Source organism: Balaenoptera physalus (genome assembly GCF_965194825.1).
Source record: "Balaenoptera physalus genome assembly, chromosome: 12".
Taxonomy (NCBI): domain Eukaryota; kingdom Metazoa; phylum Chordata; class Mammalia; order Artiodactyla; family Balaenopteridae; genus Balaenoptera; species Balaenoptera physalus.
Genome location: NC_138897.1, coordinates 5,066,080 through 5,088,095, shown reverse-complemented (window position 1 = coordinate 5,088,095; position 22,016 = coordinate 5,066,080). Strand labels below are relative to the sequence as shown.

Sequence of the window (22,016 nt, the reverse complement as noted above, 5' to 3'; positions counted from 1 at the left end):
CTCCTAGTGCAATGCTTAGAACACAGTAGGCACTCTTTAATTAGTAGCTGCTTTGGTATTTTCATTATTGTCACTGTTAGCAGTCATTCACCGTTTTAACGTGAAAGAATATTCTAGATGCTTCTTGAGAGTGGGTTTTGACAAGGGAAGAGAGTGAGTCCAGAACAGCAACAAATTTATCTCCTCACGATTTTAACTAAAACCAGCCCCCTGTTTCCTAAACAAGCATTGGCTTCTCATTGTCCCACAATAAACTCTAGAACCTGAGCACAGGGGCCCCCTATTCCTGGGGCCTGTTAAAAATTACTGCTATTTGCCGGTAACACTCCTGACACCTGGCTTCTGCACTCTGCAGCTGAAGCCACTTGTGCTATTTTCACCCCCCGACGAGGATGTGAGGATGTGAGTTCCTTGGTGAGTGGGGAGGGGGAAAAGCAACCCTCTATTTTCCATGATATGTTGCTTGGATGATCACCGGTTGCCCACACACCAGGCATCCCCATGAGTAAGAGTAGATTTCCACCCCAAACCTTGGGACCCACCCCCTTCTCAAAGCACAGGGGAGAGGACGGTTCCCTAACAGGACAGAGTCTCCTTGGCTCCCCGTAACGCACTTTACTGTTTTGTTTCTGAACTGGAAAACAGCACCCTAAGTAACAGTACTGTAAACAGTACCCCTGTAAGGCTGGAAATCCTCTGGAAATCCTCCAAATAGCATCACCACTGGAGCGAAGGTGGAGTTTGATTAGGGTGAAGGTGAGCAGTGAGTTTAGAGAAGTTCATCTTCTTTTCTTACTTTGGTCCTTTGTAAATTTCACACCAACCACAGCCTCTCTGGGGAGAAGGGGAACCAGACCCAACTCAAGAGTCCTGCCTGAGCTTGCCTTGCCCAGCAGGCGGCCAGCAGGCTCGGAATGCCCCAGCAGAAATGTGACGGGTTCAGGGGATGGCTAGTTCATCCATTCACTCCTTCACTCCACAGATAATTCCGGGAGAGCCAGGATAAACCAAAACAGCCATTATTGCTGCAAGAAAGATACTTCAATGCTGTCAGAGCTTCCAGAACACGGAGATCAACATTGGGATGATATCAGAAATCACTTACTTCTCGCACCCTGAAATCTTTCTTGATGTCATCCCAACCCTGGGGCCGCTACCACACTCACGCCTTTCCCATCCAGTTCCAGAGCGCTCACGGTACTTTGTCTCTGACAAAACACTTATCACATCTTACTGTCATTATTTTAATATGTCCTTGTGTCCTTAAGTCACTGTATACATTGTGAGCTCTCCATGGGGAGGAAAATGTAAAATGAATCTTGCTTGGCTAAGTGCCCAATACAAAGCTCATCGCATAACAGGTCCTCATTCCCTCCTAGAATACGAGAGTGTCTGACCGCATGAACACTTCCAGCTCGAGGTCTTGTATCCACCCTCTCCAGGCTTCCCATTTTTTTTTTTTTTTTTTAATTTATTTATTTATTTTTGGCTGTGTTGGGTCTTCGTTTCTGTGCAAGGGCTTTCTCCAGTTGTGGCAAGCGGGGGCCACTCTTCATCGCTGTGCGCGGGCCTCTCACTGTCGCGGCCTCTCCCGTTGCAGAGCACAGGCTCCAGACGCGCCAGCTCAGTAGTTGTGGCTCACGGGCCTAGCCGCTCCGCGGCATGTGGGATCTTCCCGGACCGGGGCACGAACCCGTGTCCCCTGCATTGGCAGGCGGATTCCTAACCACTGTGCCACCAGGGAAGCCCCAGGCTTCCCATTTTAACTTACTATAGGGTCATTTTAAACATTTACTCTTTAAAATTGTATTCTACGAAATCATTTGAATAAGTGATTTCCAAAAATTGGTTCTAAGATTAATAATAATTAATTAATAATTAAGATTACTCTTCAGTAATTTATCCTCTAAAGTTTTTTTTTTTTAACGTAAAGTGAATAACTGCAACCTTTCCTTTTTCCCAACGCGCTTGCCTTTCTTAACCGTTTGCTGATTCCCTTGGCTGCTGTGTGTCATCTTCTGAGAATCACCTCCAGTTCACCACACAGACCATCTCTGTGGTCTACCTCCCCGGGCCTACAGCCCACCCTTCTCTGCAACTACAGCTTCAGTAACTGGCTCCTAGCAGGTGCAGGCTGAGGACAGTGGCCCTGCCTGGCCCCGGCTGCCCTGCACACGTCTTGCTTTCTGAAAGTGTACGGTTTGCTGAGAACCTTCTGTTGCACACGGCAACCCCTAAAGAGGGATGTGTCACTTGATCGGAGGCAAATACAAGGCAGCAGATACATGACCGCCTCCTACGGAGCTCAGACAGATTCATTCTGAGGCACCTTCTATTGATACAAGGCGCCTCAGATGAATCTAACCCTAAGTGTCCACAGCAGTGATCAGCTTGGTGAAACACACTTGGGTTGGCCTTCCCCCCCTTCCCGATTCTACTTCCCAGGCCCTGCTCCTGTTCTCAGGAACCACTTTCCATCACAGGTCTCCTGTGTGGCAGCCTTGGTCTCATCTCTGCTTCCCATGGAGAAGGGCAGGCCAAGACATCCAGCAAGTAGTGAGCTGAACCTCACCAGCGGTCTCACGGTCAGTGCCTGCTATTTCTTTAACAATTTCAAAGTATGTTTTCAAAAGAAAACCCCATTATAAGTGTCCTTCAGGTAATTTCTCAAGCCTTTTTTTCCCTATGTTTCCTCATGTACCAGAAGTCCCAACGTAAATTATTTATGACAAAGGGAAAAAACTATACTGCTATTATTAAGTAAGAAAGTTGAGGGTTGGGAAGAGAGAAAGTATGTTTAGTAGAGGATAGAGCAGCAGATCTTGCACTTCAGTCTTGGAAAAATAAAGGAAGTTGAGAATTTAAAAAACAAAACCCACAGGCCTTTCAATTACCCTATTGTTTGATTCCTGTCTATTAGGGGAAGGGTAGGAAGTAGAAAGAGAGGCGGTAGAGGTATTCCTCAAGGCTCAGCATGGAATGAATGCTCTATGGTCTTGTGTGCTGGAGAGGGGCTTGCAAAAACCCCTTAGCTTGCGTAAATTATTTCTTCTTGGTTAAGATGACCTACACATGTTAATAAATATCACACAACGCATTTCCTAATAAAAACATTGACGTTGCTCAGTGCCTCCAAAACCATGTCTTCCCAGGGAGAAGAAACCAAAGCAGATGGTAAAGAGAGAGTTGAGGGACTTCCCTGGAGGTCCAGTGGTTGGGACTTAACCTTCTGAGGGCCCCTCTGATCCCTGTTCAGGGAGCTAAGATCCCACATGCCTCACGGCCAAAAAACCAAAACATAAAACAGAAGCAATATGGTAACAAATTCAGTAAAGACTTTAAAAATGGTCCACATCAGGGGCTTCCCTGGTGGCGCAGTGGTTGAGAGTCTGCCTGCTAATGCAGGCGACACGGGTTCGAGCCCTGGTCTGGGAAGATCCCACATGCCGCGGAGCAACTAGGCCCGTGAGCCACAACTACTGAGCCTGCGCGTCTGGAGCCTGTGCTCCGCAACAAGAGAGGCCGCGATAGTGAGAGGCCCGTGCACCGCGATGAAGAGTGGCCCCCGCTTGCCGCAACTGGAGAAAGTCCTAGCACAGAAACGAAGACCCAACATAGCAATCAATCAATCAATCAATCAATCTTAAAAAAAAAAAAAAAGGTCCACATCAAAAAAATCTTAAAAAAAAAAAAAAAAGTTGAGACAGGGTCAAACAGTGGCACAGATGGTGGGCAATGCAGCCAACACTGCGAATGTTGCCCGAATCTTAGAACAGAATGAAAACTGAAGAGCAAGAAACACTCCCATCCTGAACACTTCCTTGGATGTGAGCATTTCCTTAGGCTTCTCTTTGGAGCAGAGTGGGAATCTAATCAACTCTCTGAAGTAGAAACATCAATTCAGACACAAGGCACGAGGCAGCAAGTCAGACCTTTTGGTACGAGGTCAGAGGGCACATTCAGTCCGTGTGCTCCATCCCGGGTCTGCGCCACCCCAGACCACCCGGCCACACCAGCCAGGACTACCTGAGGTCGCCAGGCCTCATCCAAAAGGAGAGTTGGATGTTATTATCCGGTGTGGGAATAAGTTCCTGAAGCTTTCAGTTCAAGATCAGCCCCCTCCCATGGAAGGGTAACTATACATACAGCCAGTGTCCGTGTTTAAAGGGCTCATGTCCCGAGGAAACTTTTAAAATCAGGCAGTTTTCAGAAGCCTGAACATTCTTTGTTTCTTTTTCTTTTTTTTACTCCTTTCATTAAAAGTGTCGTTTTCTCCATCTTTTTCAGGACATTTTCTTGACAGAGGGTCACTAGATGTGGATTTATTGCTTACAGAAATAATTATAGACTTTGAGTATAAAGGATGTCATAGCAATAAAGAAACAACAGGCTTATCTAATTGTCTCTCTTTATTCAGCCCTTAGGTTTAAAAAAAAAAGGAAAGAAAACCAGGTATAATCCATTTGTTTCCCCACAAATCTAAGGAAAATAGAACTACTTCGTAAGATGAGACACAGCTGCCTCCATGTAACCATCCATTTTCTTTCCTTTCTGGAACCCAAACTCCATAAATGGTACTGAGCTATAGAGAATTCAGAAGAATAACTGATAATATTTCTATCTGTCACCGATTTTGATAACCGAGTTGGGAATCAGAAAACAAGAAAACATTCTTATGCCTTTATATTTCACTCCACTGACGTTTTTACTATTCAAGAATGGTTTGATGATGATAAAGAAAATTTATACACAACCTTCTAAGTTCTTCCCAAAATGATGGTTATATTATTAATTTATACAGTAGTACTTTTCAGTTTTTAAAGTGTGTTTTCCATCTACTAACCTTGTTTTTCCTAAAACCAAATATATTTTTCAAAACTATCTTTAATCCAGGACCTGGTCACCAATATAGAAATCATAATTTTCTAAATGACAGTCTTTGATTGCAACGCTCAGAAGCTACTGTTTTAATTAATGAATAGAGAATATAAATAAGTTCATTAATGCGATTTCCCTCATTCAAGTAAATGATGGCAAAATCCACCAGCAGATGACATCCAGAAACTAAAACGTCCTGCATCCCAACATGGACCAAGCACTGGACTGAGATAGAACAAGACAACAATGGATTTTACAGTCAAGCAGAGAAAAGAAAAAGACATAAACTCAGGTGTAACGAAATACAATGAAATATGATGACTTTATGTAATGGAAATGCATTTTTTAACACTATATGAATTTCTAAGCTAACTGACTTAAAATACTTAGGCACAAATTCCAAATGCCAGTGGAAAGGGGTGTTTGACCCTGGTTCCCAGAGAGAATCAAGGGCCTCAGTAACTTCCGTGTAAAAGAAAACCTTTTTGCGTGCCGTGCCATCCTCCTGACAAAAGCCAGAATAGACACGTGAGCTCCCCCCCAGCCCCGGGGCTGAGGAAAGGGCCCCCGGTCAGAGAGCGATACCACCCTGCACAGATGGAGACTCAGTCTCTTGGAATAAGCAATTACAGGCCAACTGGTATTCAATGCAATACCAGCAAGTAATTATTCAGGAATATGATTGCTCTGGACAAAGGAAAGATTAATAGACAACATGGAGCCAAGATGATGAAGAAAAATCAACTGGTCTTGGACTAAGACGGATGATTTCCTCTAGTTTTGTAGTTGGGAAGAATTGGAAATTAGCAGCAGAGTCCCACAACAGTGCAAGCCTCTTTAGAACACTTGCTGCACACCAGTGGTTTTCTAAGAAATGAGGCCATCCATCTTAAATACATACACACACACACACACACACACTCATACACACGCACACAGCTACAATTGTGCCTAGGTTAAACAAGTAAATATCTGTGTGTCTGATTCTATAGTAGGGTTTCAGTCAATCTCAATAATGTTTTGGTCATCTTTACAATATCCCAAGTTAAAGAATCTCCTTCAGTCTCTGTTTTAACCATTTTTGTGAACACAGCACAGATGAACACTAGCAATGAAGATTCTGGTAAACAGCACCCTCTTACCAAATTTGAATTTAAGGACATTTCATTTTCTGAGGGTCCCACAGTACATGCAGGAAGAAAGAAAAATCTAAATTAGTATGTGGGTACAAAGATTTTATTTGCAAAACCCAATTTGTGGACATACAAAGTCAGGAAGTAGAATAAGTTCCCTTCAGGCTCCATTAGTCCTGTAACAGTTGAAGGTGTTTTGTCCAGATCCTTCACCAAGTTTCTATGTGACCTCTGAGAGCTCAGTAAGCTTCCCTTCAAAACCTGATGATCAAAAATCAATAAAGACTTAACAATACTGAAATCCACTTCTATCCAGGATAGGAAATATCTGATCAAAAGTCATGCCACATCTTAATAATCTAAAATTATAGAATATGATGGAATTGCTGTCGTATGCCTAACTGAAGTAGGGAAAGCACACAAATACTATTTTCTTAAGGGTTATTAATTTTCTGGAGGGCAGCTGATGCTTTTCAACACCCAAAAAATGAATGATAAAGTACCTTTGATGCCCTTCCTGAGATCTGTCCCTTTGTCCTGTGATACATGGATTCGCAAGACAGAAGCCCCAGGAAATTCACAAGCACTGACTGGGGAGTAGATGTTGCTGCCATCAGCAAGGAGAGAATAAAAGATACAAATAGGAATGTCAAAACCCTAAGAAATAGGGCTTTACCAGATTCATTATGCTGCCTGACCAAGGGCTTCCGTCTGAAAATTAATTTGATATTGATAACAGGGTTCAAACAGGAAAGCATTTTCAGAAGTGACAGGTTATTTTTTTAACCACAGCCAGGTTCATGCAAATAGAATACCAGAGGTCTCAGTGGTCTAATGCCCACAATTATCTTCCCAGAAAGACCTGAATACTCTTTTTTTATTTTTCAAAATGAAAAAACTTTCTTGCTGTATATATAAATTGAACATAATCATGAGAAAATTTTCAAGCGATACATAAAAGTTGAAATAAGTACAAGTCACCTAAAAGACCACCATTCTAAAAGGACCACTGTTCACATATGGTGAACATATTTCAACATCTCCCTATAAACTCACATCTGCACACATACACACATGCACAAATAGAATTATATCATATATGATGATTTTATTTGTATGGCTTCCCCCCATAACTCAGTTGTTTGTATTTTCAAAAAAAGATAAAATATGCTTTGCAAATTTTTTCTGTCATCATTTGCCTATTTTCATTTTATATGTGGTATCTTTCTTTTATAGCTTCCGGATTTCTGTCTTTCTTAGAAATGTGTCCTCAATTCCTAGTCATCTAAATTATCTCTTAAGATTTAAGTGTTTTTATTTTTAAGTTTTGAAATCATCTGAAATTTTGGGTTTGTATATGAGGTAAGAGTTTAATTTTATTTCCATTGGTGCTAGCAACATTTATTAAGGAAATATATAACAATTGTTTTGGAATGCTAACTTTCTCACATATTAAATTCCCATATATCTGCCATCTATTTACGGTTCTCTGTAACTTATATTATATTTGGATCTGTGTAGTATATTTTAATATCTGGCATTATTTTCTTGTTTATTTTCGGATATTTATCTTCCATAGGGAGCATCTATCTAATTAAAAATGTGGCTCTCATTAGGGTTTAATTACCTGTACATATTAGTTTTAGAGGAATTGATTAATAATGTTCAGTAATTAAAAATTTCCATCCATGGTCAAGGTATACGTTTGTGCTTGTTCAAAACGTTTTGTTCACCCCTCAAAAAAATTTTTATAATTATTTTTCATGTTGATTCCTTCAATTCTTAGATATTTCATAGCTTTCGTTATTATCGTGAATTAAAATTTTCACGTTACCATGTTTAGCTGGTAATCGCTAATAGTTAAGAAACTATTGATTTTTGTGTTAAATCTTACATTTGTTTTTTTAACTCAAGCTTTCTGGATTTTCCTTTTATAAAATTAAATCTCTGGCCAAATGAAATATTTTGCTTTTTCTTTCCACTATTCAAGAAGCAGGAGTGTCCAAAAGGGACCCTGCTCCTCATTCTGGGGTCTCTCCCTTCTCTCAGCAAGAGTGGCTTCACTAGAACTCAGTTTGGAAACGTTCTCTCTGGGGCTGAGATCACTGTAAGGCCCATGGGTACCAAGGTCCACACCTTCACCAGAATCCTCAGGGGCAAGCCAACTGGATTTCTCAGAAACTGCTGGGAGTACTTATCAGTTCCCACCCAGACTGCTTGGTTTCAAATGGCCTTTGTATTCTTCCACTAACAAAGCTACTTTCTCAGGTTCACCTTCTGGGAAAAGAGATCCACAGAGGAGGAGATTCCCTCTACTGGAATGGAACTCGTGCCATGTCCAGGAGATGCCTCAGGCCCACCACAGCTCTCCATGATGAGAAACTGGGGGACTGCATGCATCTCTCTCTTACAAACTCTGGACCTTGAATTTTCCCTTTTATCAGTAAAACCTATTCCTTAACTAATGCCATGAGACCTGTGGAATTGATCTTCACCTCCTCCAGGACAGCAGGCAGTCCAGAAGGGGTCCTACTGTGAGGATGTTTTATTTTCCGACCTGTATAACATTGTTTCATTGTTTTTCTCCTGTGAAATTCAGTAGAATCTTTCAAACAGTTATGTTTGCATTTATTTACTCATTTTCAATTATTCATTGAAAAATAAATAATTTTGTCTCTGATTAGAAATCACCCTGTGATTTTACATTTTAGTTATTGACAATTATTATTGATTGGAAAGAGATCTCAATATATGTAAGTAGTTTCTATTTATTTGTATCTTACTCAGTATTTTTATTGTATCAATACAATAAAATTAAAGATTTTCTTTATTGTATTATATCAAATACTTTTGATACCTCCTGATATGACATACTGGTTTTTCTCTTCCAGTTTTTGATGTACTTTTTAAAAAATTTTTTAAAATTTATTTATTATTTATTTGGTTGCACCAGGTCTTAGATGTGGCAGGGGGTTCCTTAGTTGTGGCTCACTGGCTCCTTAGTTATGGCACGTGGGCTCCTTAGTTGTGGCTCACCGGCTCCTTAGTTGTGGCATATGAACTCTTAGTTGCGGCATATGAACTCTTAGTTGCGGCATGCGTGTGGGATCTACTTCCCTGACCAAGGATCGAACCCAGGCTCCCTGCATTGGGAGTGGGGAGTCTTAATTACTGCACCACCAGATGTACTATGTTGATATATCTCCTGATATTGAACTTTCCTTGCGTTCCTTGAATAAGCCCAATTTGGTCAGTATATTATTCTATGTATTCATATTTTACTTAAAATTTTCATATCTTTTTTCATAAATAAAATTGATCTAGATTATTTTCTTTGTACTATCTCTACATGTTTTGGTATTTAATTTTTACAGCCTTCAAAAACAAATCTGAAATCTTTCCATCTTTATATTAATCTGGGTTAGTGTCAGGGACTTTGGTATTATCTTTTCTTCAAGTGTCATATAGAACTTGGATATGAAACTATCAATTCTTGGGACTTTTTTAATAGTAGATTTTAATCCCATTTCTAATATCTTCTAAAATCTATTTGAATTCCTTATCTCTTCAAGTTGATATTTATTGTTGCTATAAAATCATCAATTGTTTACTATAAAATCACCAATTTCCTCTAGGTTTCCAAATTGTTGCCAAGGAATGCACATAGTTTTCTCCTATAATTATTTTTATTTCTTCTGTTTGTCCTTTCTTTTTTTTTTTTTTTTTTGTCTTCTCTCTCCTTCTTTCTTAATCTTGTATAATTTTTATCTTTTTCCTTCGAGGGCTTATGTATTTTATTTGGCTTTTCAAAAAATAAGATATTTTTCATTTATCTTTAGTACAATTTTTCTCATATATTTCAACTTTTGTTTTTGCTCATTCTGCTTTTTACTTTCTTTTGTTAACTTTGTTCTATTATAATTTCTCAAATGAGCATAAATTCCTATGTTCTTAGCCTATACTCTTTATTAATCAAGATATGTGGGTTAATACTTTCACTGTATCTCATATATTTTTGTGTGACATGTTCTTTCCATTTTTTTCTAGATTTCCCCATTGATCTCATGTTATTTGAGTGTATTTTATAGTTTTATTATTAATTTATACTTTTATTTGATTATTATCAGGGATCATGTCCTGTAAAGTATCTTGGTTGCTTTGTAAGGTTTTCCTTATGGTCAGTGCATGACCAATTTTTTAATGCTTCCCCAGATATAAGGAAGAAAAAAAATGTGTATTCTTAATCCAAAGATTTAAATTACACATTCAAATTTGTTTCTTATTTTATTCAGTACCTCTGTCCTTATTTATTTTTTACTTACTAAACCTGATTCTGAAAGAAGCACATTAAAATCTTCCACTATTTAATCAAGTTTTTGTTGCATTTCAGAAAGGTTTTGTTTATTATTTAATTATTATACTGATGAGTGTGTATAAGTTCAGGAATTTCTTTTTAATTAATGAGTATTTTATCATTGTAAAATGTCCCTCTTTGCTATGCTTAGTCCTTTTATCTTTAAATTGCACCTTGTCTAATATTAATATTGTCACTCTTGCTTTCTTTCTGTTTCCAATTTTTTCCTAGAATTATTTTCCCATTCTTTTACTTCTAATTTTGGCTTTATTCCTTCCATCTTACATTTCTTTTACTTTCTGGTTTTCTCTTTTTCTTTTTCTTCTGTCACTGGTTTGATCATGCAAATACTCATGTCCTAATTACCTATCATTAATTTTTAAAGTTTTCCTGTCTTTTGCCACTTTCCTACTAGTAACCTCTCATACAACTCATTATCAAACACACACTTATTTTGTATTAGACAAAAAACAGCCATCAAACATTTCTCTGCACCTAACATTCTACTCTCCCATCTTCTTCTGTTCTTTCCCCTACTGTTGTATTGGGTAAAATCTTTGGAATGGTTTTACTTCGTCTTTTCCTAAATGAGAACTTTCAAATACTCTTTCTCATTCCTACCCCATCACTCCCAACAATAACGCCTAGACTTTAATGATACAATTTAATACTTTTGATGCTTTTCCTTCTCAACTGTCATTAGATTTTAAAAATCAGATTGTTTCTTCTATTTCAGAATCCTTATTTAACACATCAGGACCCAGTCACCCTCTGTAATCCGTTTAGTTTAACTAACTGGATATGACCACTGCAGGATTTTTTGCTCACTTCTGCTATTCCTTCTCCTTTTAATCCTCTCCCACATGCAAGTCTCTGTAGTGATTCATTTATTGTACAGTTAGAGTCTATTTTTGAGTATTGTCTACAGATGGGGTTTGTGGATGATACAATCTCTGAATCCTGAATATTTGTAAATTTCTTTCACCCTGGCAGGTGATATCTTTGTTGCGTATAGGCTTCTTGGAACAGGAGCTTTTTCTTGGAAATTTTTACATTTTATCTGATAAGCTTCCAGAGCTGCAGATGAGCAGTTTCTCAACTTTCTTTTTTCCCTTGTAAGTAACCCGTTCATTCTGTCTTAAAATATGAATATTTTGTCTTTATCCTTGGGAATCAAAAATTTAACCAGAATATGTCCAGGCGTGTCCTTTTTATCAGTCTTGGCTGAACCTCAGTAACACATTTCACTCTGCAGACTAAAGTCCTACTTCAGCTCAGGGAAATATTCTGCTTTATTTGCTTAATTATTGCATTTCCTCCAGAAGGTCCTTTCACAACTGATGTTACTTGCGTGTTACATTTCCAAGATCTGTCCTTTTCATCTCTCTCTGTAATTTTTGTTCTGAGTTTTGAGATATCTCTTTCTCTTAATCTTCCCGCACTAATTCCATTCTCAACAGTTTTTCTTTAATAATCGTGTTTTAGCTCTCAAAGTCTTTGTGCTATCATAAATCTCCTTATATGTTCTAATTATTTTTGTAATTTCATTTGTCATCTATCCCTTTTTTCCCTGTTTGTCATTTTGTTTGTTTTTACCCACTTGCTGGGGTTCAGATAACACTGCTGAGAAGCTTCAGACCAGAGCAATCTCTCCTGTAATTGTGTGTGTGTGTGTGTGTGTGTGTGTGTGTGTGTGTGTGTGCGCGCGCACGCCCGTGTGCACGTGCGCAGAAATCCCTGTCTTTTCCTGTCAGCTGGAAGTGTTCCAGCAGGTAAGCTGTAGTCCTTGTCTGAGGTACTAAGAGGAAGACTCTCTCCTGCCTGGCATCCTTAGCAGGCGCCATCCTAGAGAAGGATCAATAAAGAGATTTAGTCCACACACTCAGCAATCTCTCTAGAGATTCTAGCACATGGGAAAGCTCTAGCCATCTTCTGGGAAATTCACAGGGCTTCAAAAGCCAAAGTTTTCCGTGATCCATCAAATCCCCATTCCAGTGATCTCCTTTTTTTTAAATCTCCAGACCCAGTAAAACTGAGTCCCACTAAAACCAAGTTTCCCTGCTGAGTTTATGATTAATCTCTCTGTCTAAAACTTTAATTTCCTTTCTTGTCCCACCCCTGTTACCCTTAATATTGAGGAGTATCAAAGAAAAGGGCAATAGAAACCTAACAGGACCCCATGGAAACTTCTGGGTAGAAAAGTCCCTCTGTGCCCCCCATTTCCTTTTTGTAAAAAAAAAAAAAAAAAAGGCTTTATTCTCCTAGGCCTTCCCTGAGTTCTCAGGAGGAGACTCAAGCTAATTAGGGAAGTGAAGTGAGGGAATTCAGGAACAAAGGGAAAGCAGTCAAACAGTAAAAGTAATGATACCTTAGACAATAGTCCAGCAATAAAACAGAGTCCTAGTTCCTCTTCAGGAAATACACATAACCATCTGACACAGATCTTTGAGTTGTTCTGTGGAAACTAAGGCCCCCACCCTGGTGGGCAATGGTGACTATATGCTGAACACAAGCACACAGACTGGCTGGGACCAGAAGGTTGATGATTAAGATTCTCGAAACATCACACTGTTACCTCACCACCAACCAATCAGAAGAAAGTTCATGAGCTGCAACCCTTACCCCAAATGTTGCCTTTAAAAACCATTCCCTGAAAGTTATCTGGGAGTTTGGGTCTTTTGAGTGCAAGCTGCCCATTCTTCCTGCTTGGCATCATGCAATAAACACTGTACTTTCCTTCATCACTACCCTGGTGTCAGTAGATTGGCTTTTCTGTGAGGCAAGCGAGAGGACCCAAGTTTGGTTTGGTAATACCAAAATGGGGATGCCTGGTCCCTGGCAGAGCCTGAGCCTCCCTCACATCTGGTGGGCCACCACTTTTGATAGCTCCAGCTCCTATTTGACTTGGAAAAGGTCATCAGTAGTGAGTAGTTGAGAAAGAAGGGCATTAGAGATATATTCAAACTTCTATCTTCCCAGAATCCACAAGGTACATGCTTGTACAAATACTGTGTACTCCACAGTCAGAGACAGATAGGGAACTTAGAGCAAAAACACAAGAAGTCCCAGAAATGTAGTATGTAAATGTTGAACTAAAAGGAGAATATTTAAAAAGAGAGGGTAAAGGTAAAGAAGAACACTTTATGATTTGCCCAGAGCAATCAGGAGGAAATGTTTGAAAAACAAAACCAAAATTCTGTAGACTTTGCATTATTTCACATTTGTTTAGGTTCCAAGAAAACATTTTTTTTCAAAACATTTTAAATCTCTGAATATGGCAGAGCTATTTTCTGTCATGCCTCAATTTGGTAGCATATTTTATTCAGTAATTTTTATACTGCAGGTGGTTTCTAATTTAGACCTACAAAGTCACTTAATTTCCTGAAAGGTTAAAACTTGGCTAATAATTGCTAGCACAACACTTCTAAGTTATCTATGTGTAAGAAGGCAGAAAAATCAGGAATATTGTCAAAGTGCTTGTTTTTGCTAAAAGACCTCATTTCACCCTTTAATTCCATCCACAATGTCTACGTGTTTTTTATGAGCTAGAAGAGACAACCTTTACCTGGAACTGGCTAACATCCTTTGAATTTCGTCTGGAATTGAAAGAGAAGTCATTTGTCATGAAGAATAAGTGAAAATTTAATCAATTTGAGATTCCTCACATTTTTTAAGGTTTGAGCTGACACCTTTCCTGCCCATCTATGGAATAAAATGCTAGACATACTGGCTGAAAATTAGATTTTATGACTTTGAATCAAACATTCAGGTCCAGAAGACAACAGTTTGCAAAAGTGACCTGTCTCAGCTTCCATTATTATGATGATGAGGACAGCTGCCTTTCAGCCCCAAGCAATCAAATGGCCAGAAAGCTTTTCTCATATGTTCACTTAAATGTGAAAAAAAAACTGAGAACATGTTCATTGTTCTCAGCTGAACAGGGTTCTCTTTTGACTAGAAAAGCAATCTAAGGGCATTCAGTGGAAGCTCCAGCAGAACACTGTGGCTTCCTGAACTTATAATGCAGCAATAGAGTCCAAGTAGGAGAAAATGCGGTCAGCCAAGTAAGGAGCTGAGGAGGTCAAGATTATAATTTAACGAGAAACATCAGTGGCTTGACCAGCGTGATGGGGGTCCTGATCAACAGTGAAGGCGAGCTGGCAGCTGGTTGAGTACCAAAGCCCAAGAAGAAAGAGCTGACCAGGCAGTCAATGGGGTGAGCACCATGGACAGCTCCACCCAGCCTTCCCTTCAAGCCTACTGTCTTGGCCAGCCCACATCTTCACCAGCAAAGCCACGGAGAATTCTTTCTGAGGCCTCTCAGGAACAAGTAAGTGTTGGTCCACAATAAAGGACCTACTCCTGGTCCACAAGGAGTTCTCAGTTGACAAGTTGGGGGGCTAATTTTCAAGCCCAGGAGTCGCTGCCAGAAATTCTTCCTTGTTCCCTTGGTCAGTGCCCAGCTTTCTCAGGGCTCTGTCCACGTTTAGAGTCAGGTCGTGGGTCTTTGTGGGAGGCTCCTGCCCTTTATTTAAACAACAAAGGTGATTATCCAAATAAGGAATGCACAGAAAATTCTAATAAATTACGGAAAGTATAGGAATCACAATTGTGAACAACAGATGAAAGAAAGCCAGGAAGAAAAAAAAAAATCAAAGCCCTTTTCCTCCGTCAAAATAAGGTCTTTAAGGCAAAGGGGTGCTCTCTTCTTATTCATCAGGATACAGGGCCTTCTTAATGTTAGGTGTTTGTATAAGGAAGCAATAGACTGGGGCTTCCCTGGTGGCGCAGTGGTTAAGAATCCTCCTGCCAAGGCAGGGGACACTGGTTCGAGCCCTGGTCCGGGAAGATCCCACATGCCGCGGAGCGACTAGGCCCGTGCGCCACAACTACTGAGCCCACGAGCCACAACTACTGAAGCTCGTGCGCCTAGAGCCTGTGCTCCACAACAAGAGAAGCCACTGCAACGAGAAGCCCGCGCACCACAACGAAGAGCAGCCCCCACTCGCCGCAACTAGAGAAAGCCCGCACACAGCGACGAAGACCCAACACAGCCAAGAATATATAAATAAATTAAAAAAAAAAAAAGAAGCAACAGACTGCAATCTCTAGGAGAGAGAAGAGCATTAGGAAACCCAGGTGGCTGCTCTGGGGGGTGCCAGACCCTGTTAACACGCCCACCCCCACCCTAATCTGCTGCAATCCCAAGGCACAATCATGTAGCACAATAGCCAGCATGCAGGAGCTTGTGCCACTGGCGGTCTCGTCCTAAGCCCCTTATTCTGTGTGCCGTGGTAAGCGTACATCACTTCCCGGATAGAACCATACTATAGGTGTCTGTGTACGGGATTGCCTCTGTTTGAATAACCCTTTCTCCAGCTCCCTGCCACATGTTCTTGGCTGACTTATCAGCTCAGAAGTCACTTCCCCCAGGAAGTCTGTCCCTCTTATATGTTCCGTGCTTAAACATAGGGTAGCATTTATTATACACAGGGTGTAATTGCTCCTTTAATGGTCAATCTCCCCCACTAGACTGTCAAACTCCTTGAAAGTAAAAATTATACCTTGTTCACTGCTGTCTTCACAGCCCCTTCCATTGTACCTGGCCACTAGGTATTTATATTTATTGAAAGAATGGACCTTTCTGTCCACCAAGTATAGGTTTCCTTTCTAACATAATCATAATTTCATTGCTTTTCAGACTCTGTCAGTGGTCTACAGGCAGAAAACTCCAATGAATCTGGCTTAAAGTTAAAGTAGGAATTTGGGGTGTGACTGCAGTAAAAACATATTCATTGCTATGATACTTGGATGCCATCATAAGGCGGATTTCTCCAGCTATAGCACATTCTATTGCTGTAAAAATCCCTATCCCAAATCCATTTCTTCCTACCACATTGCATCTTTTAAGTGTTCTCACATGGTCCTTGGAAATATCATGTGCCTTAAGCAAAGCCAAGAAAGCTCTGAAAAATCTTTAAATATAATGGATCTTTCAAGAAGCATTGAGTTTGGAAAGGTGAGGTTTTGTGTACCTAAGTTTTTTTAATAAAAAAAAAAAACTTCTTTCATTTCAGATTTATTATAACACAAATTATTGTGCTCAATTGCAGGGTATTTGGTAGCTGAAGCACACTATTAGATTAAATGGTTCGGCAAGACCTTCCATGATGTACCGCATTACCTCACGCATGCCACGATTTATTTCAATCTTTAACCCACTTTTAGGGGTAGGTAGCATTTCTGAGAAACTCTATGACACACACATCACAAATCCCTGGATCATCTGTTATTTGCCTCTTCAGCTCAACACCATCCTCAGAGCCTAATAAACTGTCTGGGATTTGTCGACACACAGGTATTAAACAGAGAAAACCAAATGACATGTTGTAGGTGATGAATTCTGCTGGGGAGCTTCTTTGCATTACAAGTGGGGACACCTAGGAAAGCCAACAGTTGAGATGAGAAAGAAGAGGATACACAGCAAGTGATTTTATTTTTATTAAACGGCCTAAGGGTAGATAGTTGCAGTCATTATAGGCTTAATTTAGAATTATCCTTACCATAAACACAAGTCCAAAATGAGGTAGAATGGCATGAATAATAAGCTTAAAATTATACTCATAAAACCTTGATACTGAAGTTTATACAAGTGTAAATCAAGGGACCTTTTTTTCCTCAAATTCTCTGAGAAAAAGAGCCTCAGTATTAAAATATATTTGCTGGCTGAACATAAACTCTTTTACTTGTAAAAACAATAACTGGCCTTTGTGAGGATTCCGTAATCCTTAGAAACTCATTAAGTAATAATAGCTAGTCTTGTCTGACCTCCCTATATTTTGGTACTTTGCAGACAAAGACAATGCATTAATAATGAGAGAATTTAAACCCAAATGCACCCCTACTTGACATATACTTTTGGAGATATCTCAAAGGAACATCCAAGAAGGGAAGGGAAAGGAAGAGAAGAAAAGAAAAGGAAAGAGAAAAAGAAATCAAAGGATTTTCATCCTTAAGTAACTAAAAAGAAATGTCTAATCCAGAATTTTAAAATGTCTAAACTAGACTTTTAAGATACATTCAATGGCCAAAAGGCACATGAAAAGATGCTCAACATTGTTAATTATTAGAGAAATGTAAATCAAACCTACAATGAGGTATCACCTTACACTGGTCAGAAGGGCCATCACCAAAAAGTCCACAAACAATAAATGCTGGAGAGAGTGTGGAGAAAAAGGAACCCTCCTACACTATTGGTGGGAATGTAAATTGGTACAGCCACTATGGAGAACAGTATGGAGGTTCCTTAAAAAACTAAAAATAGAGCTACCATATGATCCTGCAATCCCACTCCTGGGCGTATATCTGGAGAAAACCATAATTCAAAAAGATACATGCACACCACTGTTCACTGCAGCACTATTTACGATAGCCAAGACATGGAAACAATCTAAATGTCCATTGACAGATGAATGGATAAAGAAGATGTGGTGTGTATGTGTGTATATATACATATAGATATACACACACACACAATGGAATATTACTCAGCCATAAAAGAAGAAAATAATGCCATTTGCAGCAACGTGGATGGACCTAGAGATTATCATACTAAGTGAAGTAAGCCAGACAGAGAAAGAGAAATATCATATGACATCGCTTATATGTGGAATCTAAAACAAACAAACAAACAAACAAAACAAATGAACTTATTTCCAAAACAGAAAGAGGCTCACAGACAGAAAACAAACTTATGGTTACCAAATGGAAAAGGGGGGTGAGGGGAAGGATAAATTAGGAGGTTAGGATTAACATATACACACTACTATATATAAAATAGATAATTAACAAGGACTTACTGTATAGCACAAAGAACCATACTCAATATTTTGTAATAACCTATAAGGGAAGAGAATCTGAAGAATATATATATAACTGAATCACTATGTTGTACACCCGAAACTAACACAATATTGTAAATCAGCTATACTTCAATAAAAAATAAAAATAAAAAACAAAAAATAAATAAAATAAAGAACACACAGGGAGGAAATTTCTGGAATAGCTGCATAAGAAGGACCACATACCTTTCCCCAACAGAACAATTATAACCGGTGAAATTTATTTTTTAAAAAAACAACCATTTAAAATCTCTGCAAATTTTCCTCAGGGCATACAGAAAATAGAAAAGACATCTATTCAAGAAAATCTACTAAATCTCAGTAAAACAGCCAGAGTCTGCATTTGAGCTACAACCCAACTCAGCACGATGGAAACAACTGCTGGCCAGCGCTGCCAGCACCACAGGGCTCCCCCCACAACAGCTCCTAGTGCAGGGCTATGAAATCCGGCAGAGACCCCCGAAATACATGGAGCAAAGACTGACAGAACCGAAGGGAGAAATAGACGATCCAACCATAGTCACTGGAGACTTCACCACCCCAGTATTAGAGGGAACAGTGGATAGAATAGCTAGGTAGAAGCTCAACAAGGAAATTGAAGACTGAAGCGCTGTAAACCAAGTAGACGTAACACGTCTATAAAACACGGCACCCAACAATTCCCGAACACACTCCTGTCTCCAGAGCACATGGAACTTTATCTAGGATGAACCCAATCCTAGGCCACAAAACAATCTCCCCCAAACTCAAAGGGCTGAAATCATGCAAACTATGTTCTCTGACCACACTGGAATGAAATTAGAAATGAATAAGAGAAATTTCGGAAATTCACAAACACGTGACTATTAAAACACTCTTTGGGGTGATGAAAATGTTCAAAAATTGATTGTGGTGATTGTACAACTCTGTGAATATAGTGGAAACCATTGAATTGTATATTTTAGGTGGATAAATTATACAGTATGCGAATTAGACTTCAAAAAACCTGCTTATAAAAAAAGAACATATGCTTCAGTACACACAAACACACCCAGTGCCTACAGCAATTTAAATAAATATGTGAAAGGGAAATCTTATGAAATAAAAAACTGGAAAAAATTATTTGCTTGAAAATATTCTTTTAGTTAGTAAGCTCCTTTGTGCATTCAAAATAATTCTATTCACATAATATTTCATAACATTTCTCTGACCCATGCACGTGTCCTGAATATGTTCCAAGGTTTTTTGTTCAGATTAAATAAACCTTACATGAGACTTGTTCTCATCCAAGTTCATTTCATTTATACATTTCAATGACCTTTTCCCATAGCAGGATAACAAAAAAGCCTCTAGAAACATCTGCAATTCAGAGGGCCCCAGTACCTTGAAAAGAGTGAAGAAATTATTCTGAAGTTGCATAGTCAAGACTTTCTCTACATTTGAGAAACTTAATCGCAGATTAAGCCCGTTACTATTTAGTTATGGTGGTAATGACACAGCAAATTAAAGCATCATTCTTCCTTTTTCTCCTATCAATGTTTTTAAGGTTATCATAAAATTTAAGCAGAAATCTATGCACAAATAAAATCTCAACAGCAACATCTAATCTCTTCCAGAGAAGGGCTGGAAGCTATTTTATACCAAGCCGTTTCCATTTAAAATCTTTTAAAAGATCAGTCACAACAGGCAGAAAGCGTAGAAGCATATCACAGCCGCCGTTTACTGAACACTTTCTGCCGGCCAGGCACTATAGGCTCAGCACTTTTTCATGCATTATCTCATTTAACCCTCAGGGCAACTTCACAAAGTATGTATTACTAACACCCTTATTTCCCAGATGAAGGAACTGAAAGTCAGAGGTAAGCCAGTGTGCTCAAGGCCACTACTTTGACCAAGATCAAAAGCCCGTCTTTCCGCAGGGCAGGCAGCCCATCTTTGTACAGCTGTACCAGGTATTGAAATGCTGGAATAGTTTTGTACTGTTTGGTAAGTGGCCACTTCCCAAGCCCTCTCTTATCCTGTGCTTCCGGCCCCTGTTCCCATTGTCCCAGCCAGCCTGGCACGTTTCCGGGGCCCTGCCAACTTCCCACAACCGAGAACGAGCGACTTGGCCCCGCCTCCATCTCTACCTTCTGACGGGTTGTGCCCATGCCCCTGCCTTACTGGTTGCTAAATATTTTAATACGACCCCTGCCTGTCAGCCTCCAAAGTCCGGGTACCTGTACACACTTTCTCCAGAGATCCTGGGAGAACACAGCTGATGACTGAGCCTACACGGACTTCAGTCCCAGTCTGTTTCCTGTGCACGCGGTCTTCCTCACGGGTCAGTGACGCTCACTGCCATTGCAGCAGGACCCCAGCTCTCATCACTGCCCAACACAAACCCAGGGAGCGCTTTAGCGCGGGGGCACCCTTCCCTTCCGCAGCATTTAGGCCTGCGCGAGCCCAGCCAAGTTAGGAGAGGAAATCAGAACGAAAGCATCAGAAACACCACTCCCCACTAAGGGGTCTCCTGCACAGTTGTTCTCAACAGTGCCACACCACCAGGCTCTCAGAAAGCTCGTCGCTTTCAACTAAGCAATGGAGACCTTACTTATCATCTTACAAAAATCATGTAAAATAGGTTAACTTTGCCCTCTTGGAAAGGTGAAAGGCCGAATACTGTGAGGGTGAGCAGCATTCCCAAGTCTGGCAAACTGTGAGAAACGAATCGTGCTGCCTTTCACTCATTCATTCATTCATTCACTCATTTATGGCTGCCTTGGGTCTTCATTGCTGCACGTGGGCTTTCTCTAGTTGCGGCGAGCAGGGGCTACTCTTCGTTGCAGTGCACAGGCTTCTCGTTGCGGTGGCTTCTCTTGTTGCAGAGAACAGGCTCTAGGCACGCAGGCTTCAGTAGTTGTGGCACATGGGCTCAGTAGTTGTGGCTTGCGGGCTCTAGAGCACAGGCTCAGTAGTTGTGGCTCACGCGCCTAGTTGCTCCGCGGCATGTGGGATCTTCCCGGACCAGGGATCGAACCCGTGTCCCCTGCTTTGGCAGGCGGATTCCCAACCACTGTGCCACCAGGGAAGTCCCCGTGCCGCCTTTCTGATTTGAACTGCAAGAGGAAAGTGAAGTCATAGTTGCCTTAAATATTTCAGTTCAGGAAATGTTTTGCTTGAAGTAAGCAACAGAGGAAAAAAAGAGGAATTTTCTTTGGTTAATTTAGTTATAATTATTCTTTTGTCTACTCACTTTCCCTCTAGTGAATACATGAGTGTCAGAAGAAAGAGGATACACATAAAAAATCTGTTAGAACTAATAAACAAATTCAGCAAAGTTTCAGGATACGAAATCAACATACAATAACCAGTTGCATTTCTTTACACCATCAGTGATCTATCTGTAAAGGAAATCAAGAAAACAATACTATTTACAAGAGTATGAAAAAGAATAAAATACTTAGGAATAAATTTAACCAAGGAGGTGAAAGATCTGTATAAATTTTATCTGTAAATTGTACAACCATTATGGAAGACAGCGTGGAAGTTCCTCAAAAAACTAAAAACAGGTGGTGCAGTGGTTGAGAATCCGCCTGCTAATGCAGGGGACACGGGTTCGAGCCCTGGTCTGGGAAGATCCCACATGCCGCGGAGCAACTAGGCCCGTGAGCCACAATTACTGAGCCTGCGCGTCTGGAGCCTGTGCTCCGCAACAAGAGAGGCCGCGATAGTGAGAGGCCCGCGCACCGCGATGAAGAGTGGCCCCCGCTTGCCGCAACTAGAGAAAGC

General features: G+C 40.2%; 1 protein-coding gene and 1 long non-coding RNA gene across 10 annotated transcripts in view; one reads left to right on the top strand and one right to left on the bottom strand.

The window, feature by feature from the left end:
• The window catches only part of LOC309639131, a 253,725-nt gene extending 250,091 nt beyond the window's left edge, over positions 1–3,634 (top strand). The window contains exon 2 of the long non-coding RNA XR_014251493.1: positions 3,359–3,634. This is a non-coding gene — a long non-coding RNA (uncharacterized lncRNA). The remainder of the gene's footprint in view (positions 1–3,358) is intronic.
• Positions 1–22,016, bottom strand: part of FBXO15 (F-box protein 15) — a 310,107-nt gene that overhangs the window by 150,163 nt on the left and 137,928 nt on the right. The window contains exon 10 of one of the 9 annotated variants that reach the window (XM_082415914.1): positions 18,404–21,343. The exons of the other annotated variants lie outside the window; for them this stretch is intronic. Coding sequence (XP_082272040.1) covers positions 21,218–21,343 — 126 coding nt within the window. The 3' untranslated portion in view covers positions 18,404–21,217. Of the gene's footprint in view, positions 1–18,403; positions 21,344–22,016 lie in introns of those variants that run through there. 9 annotated transcript variants of the gene reach the window in all.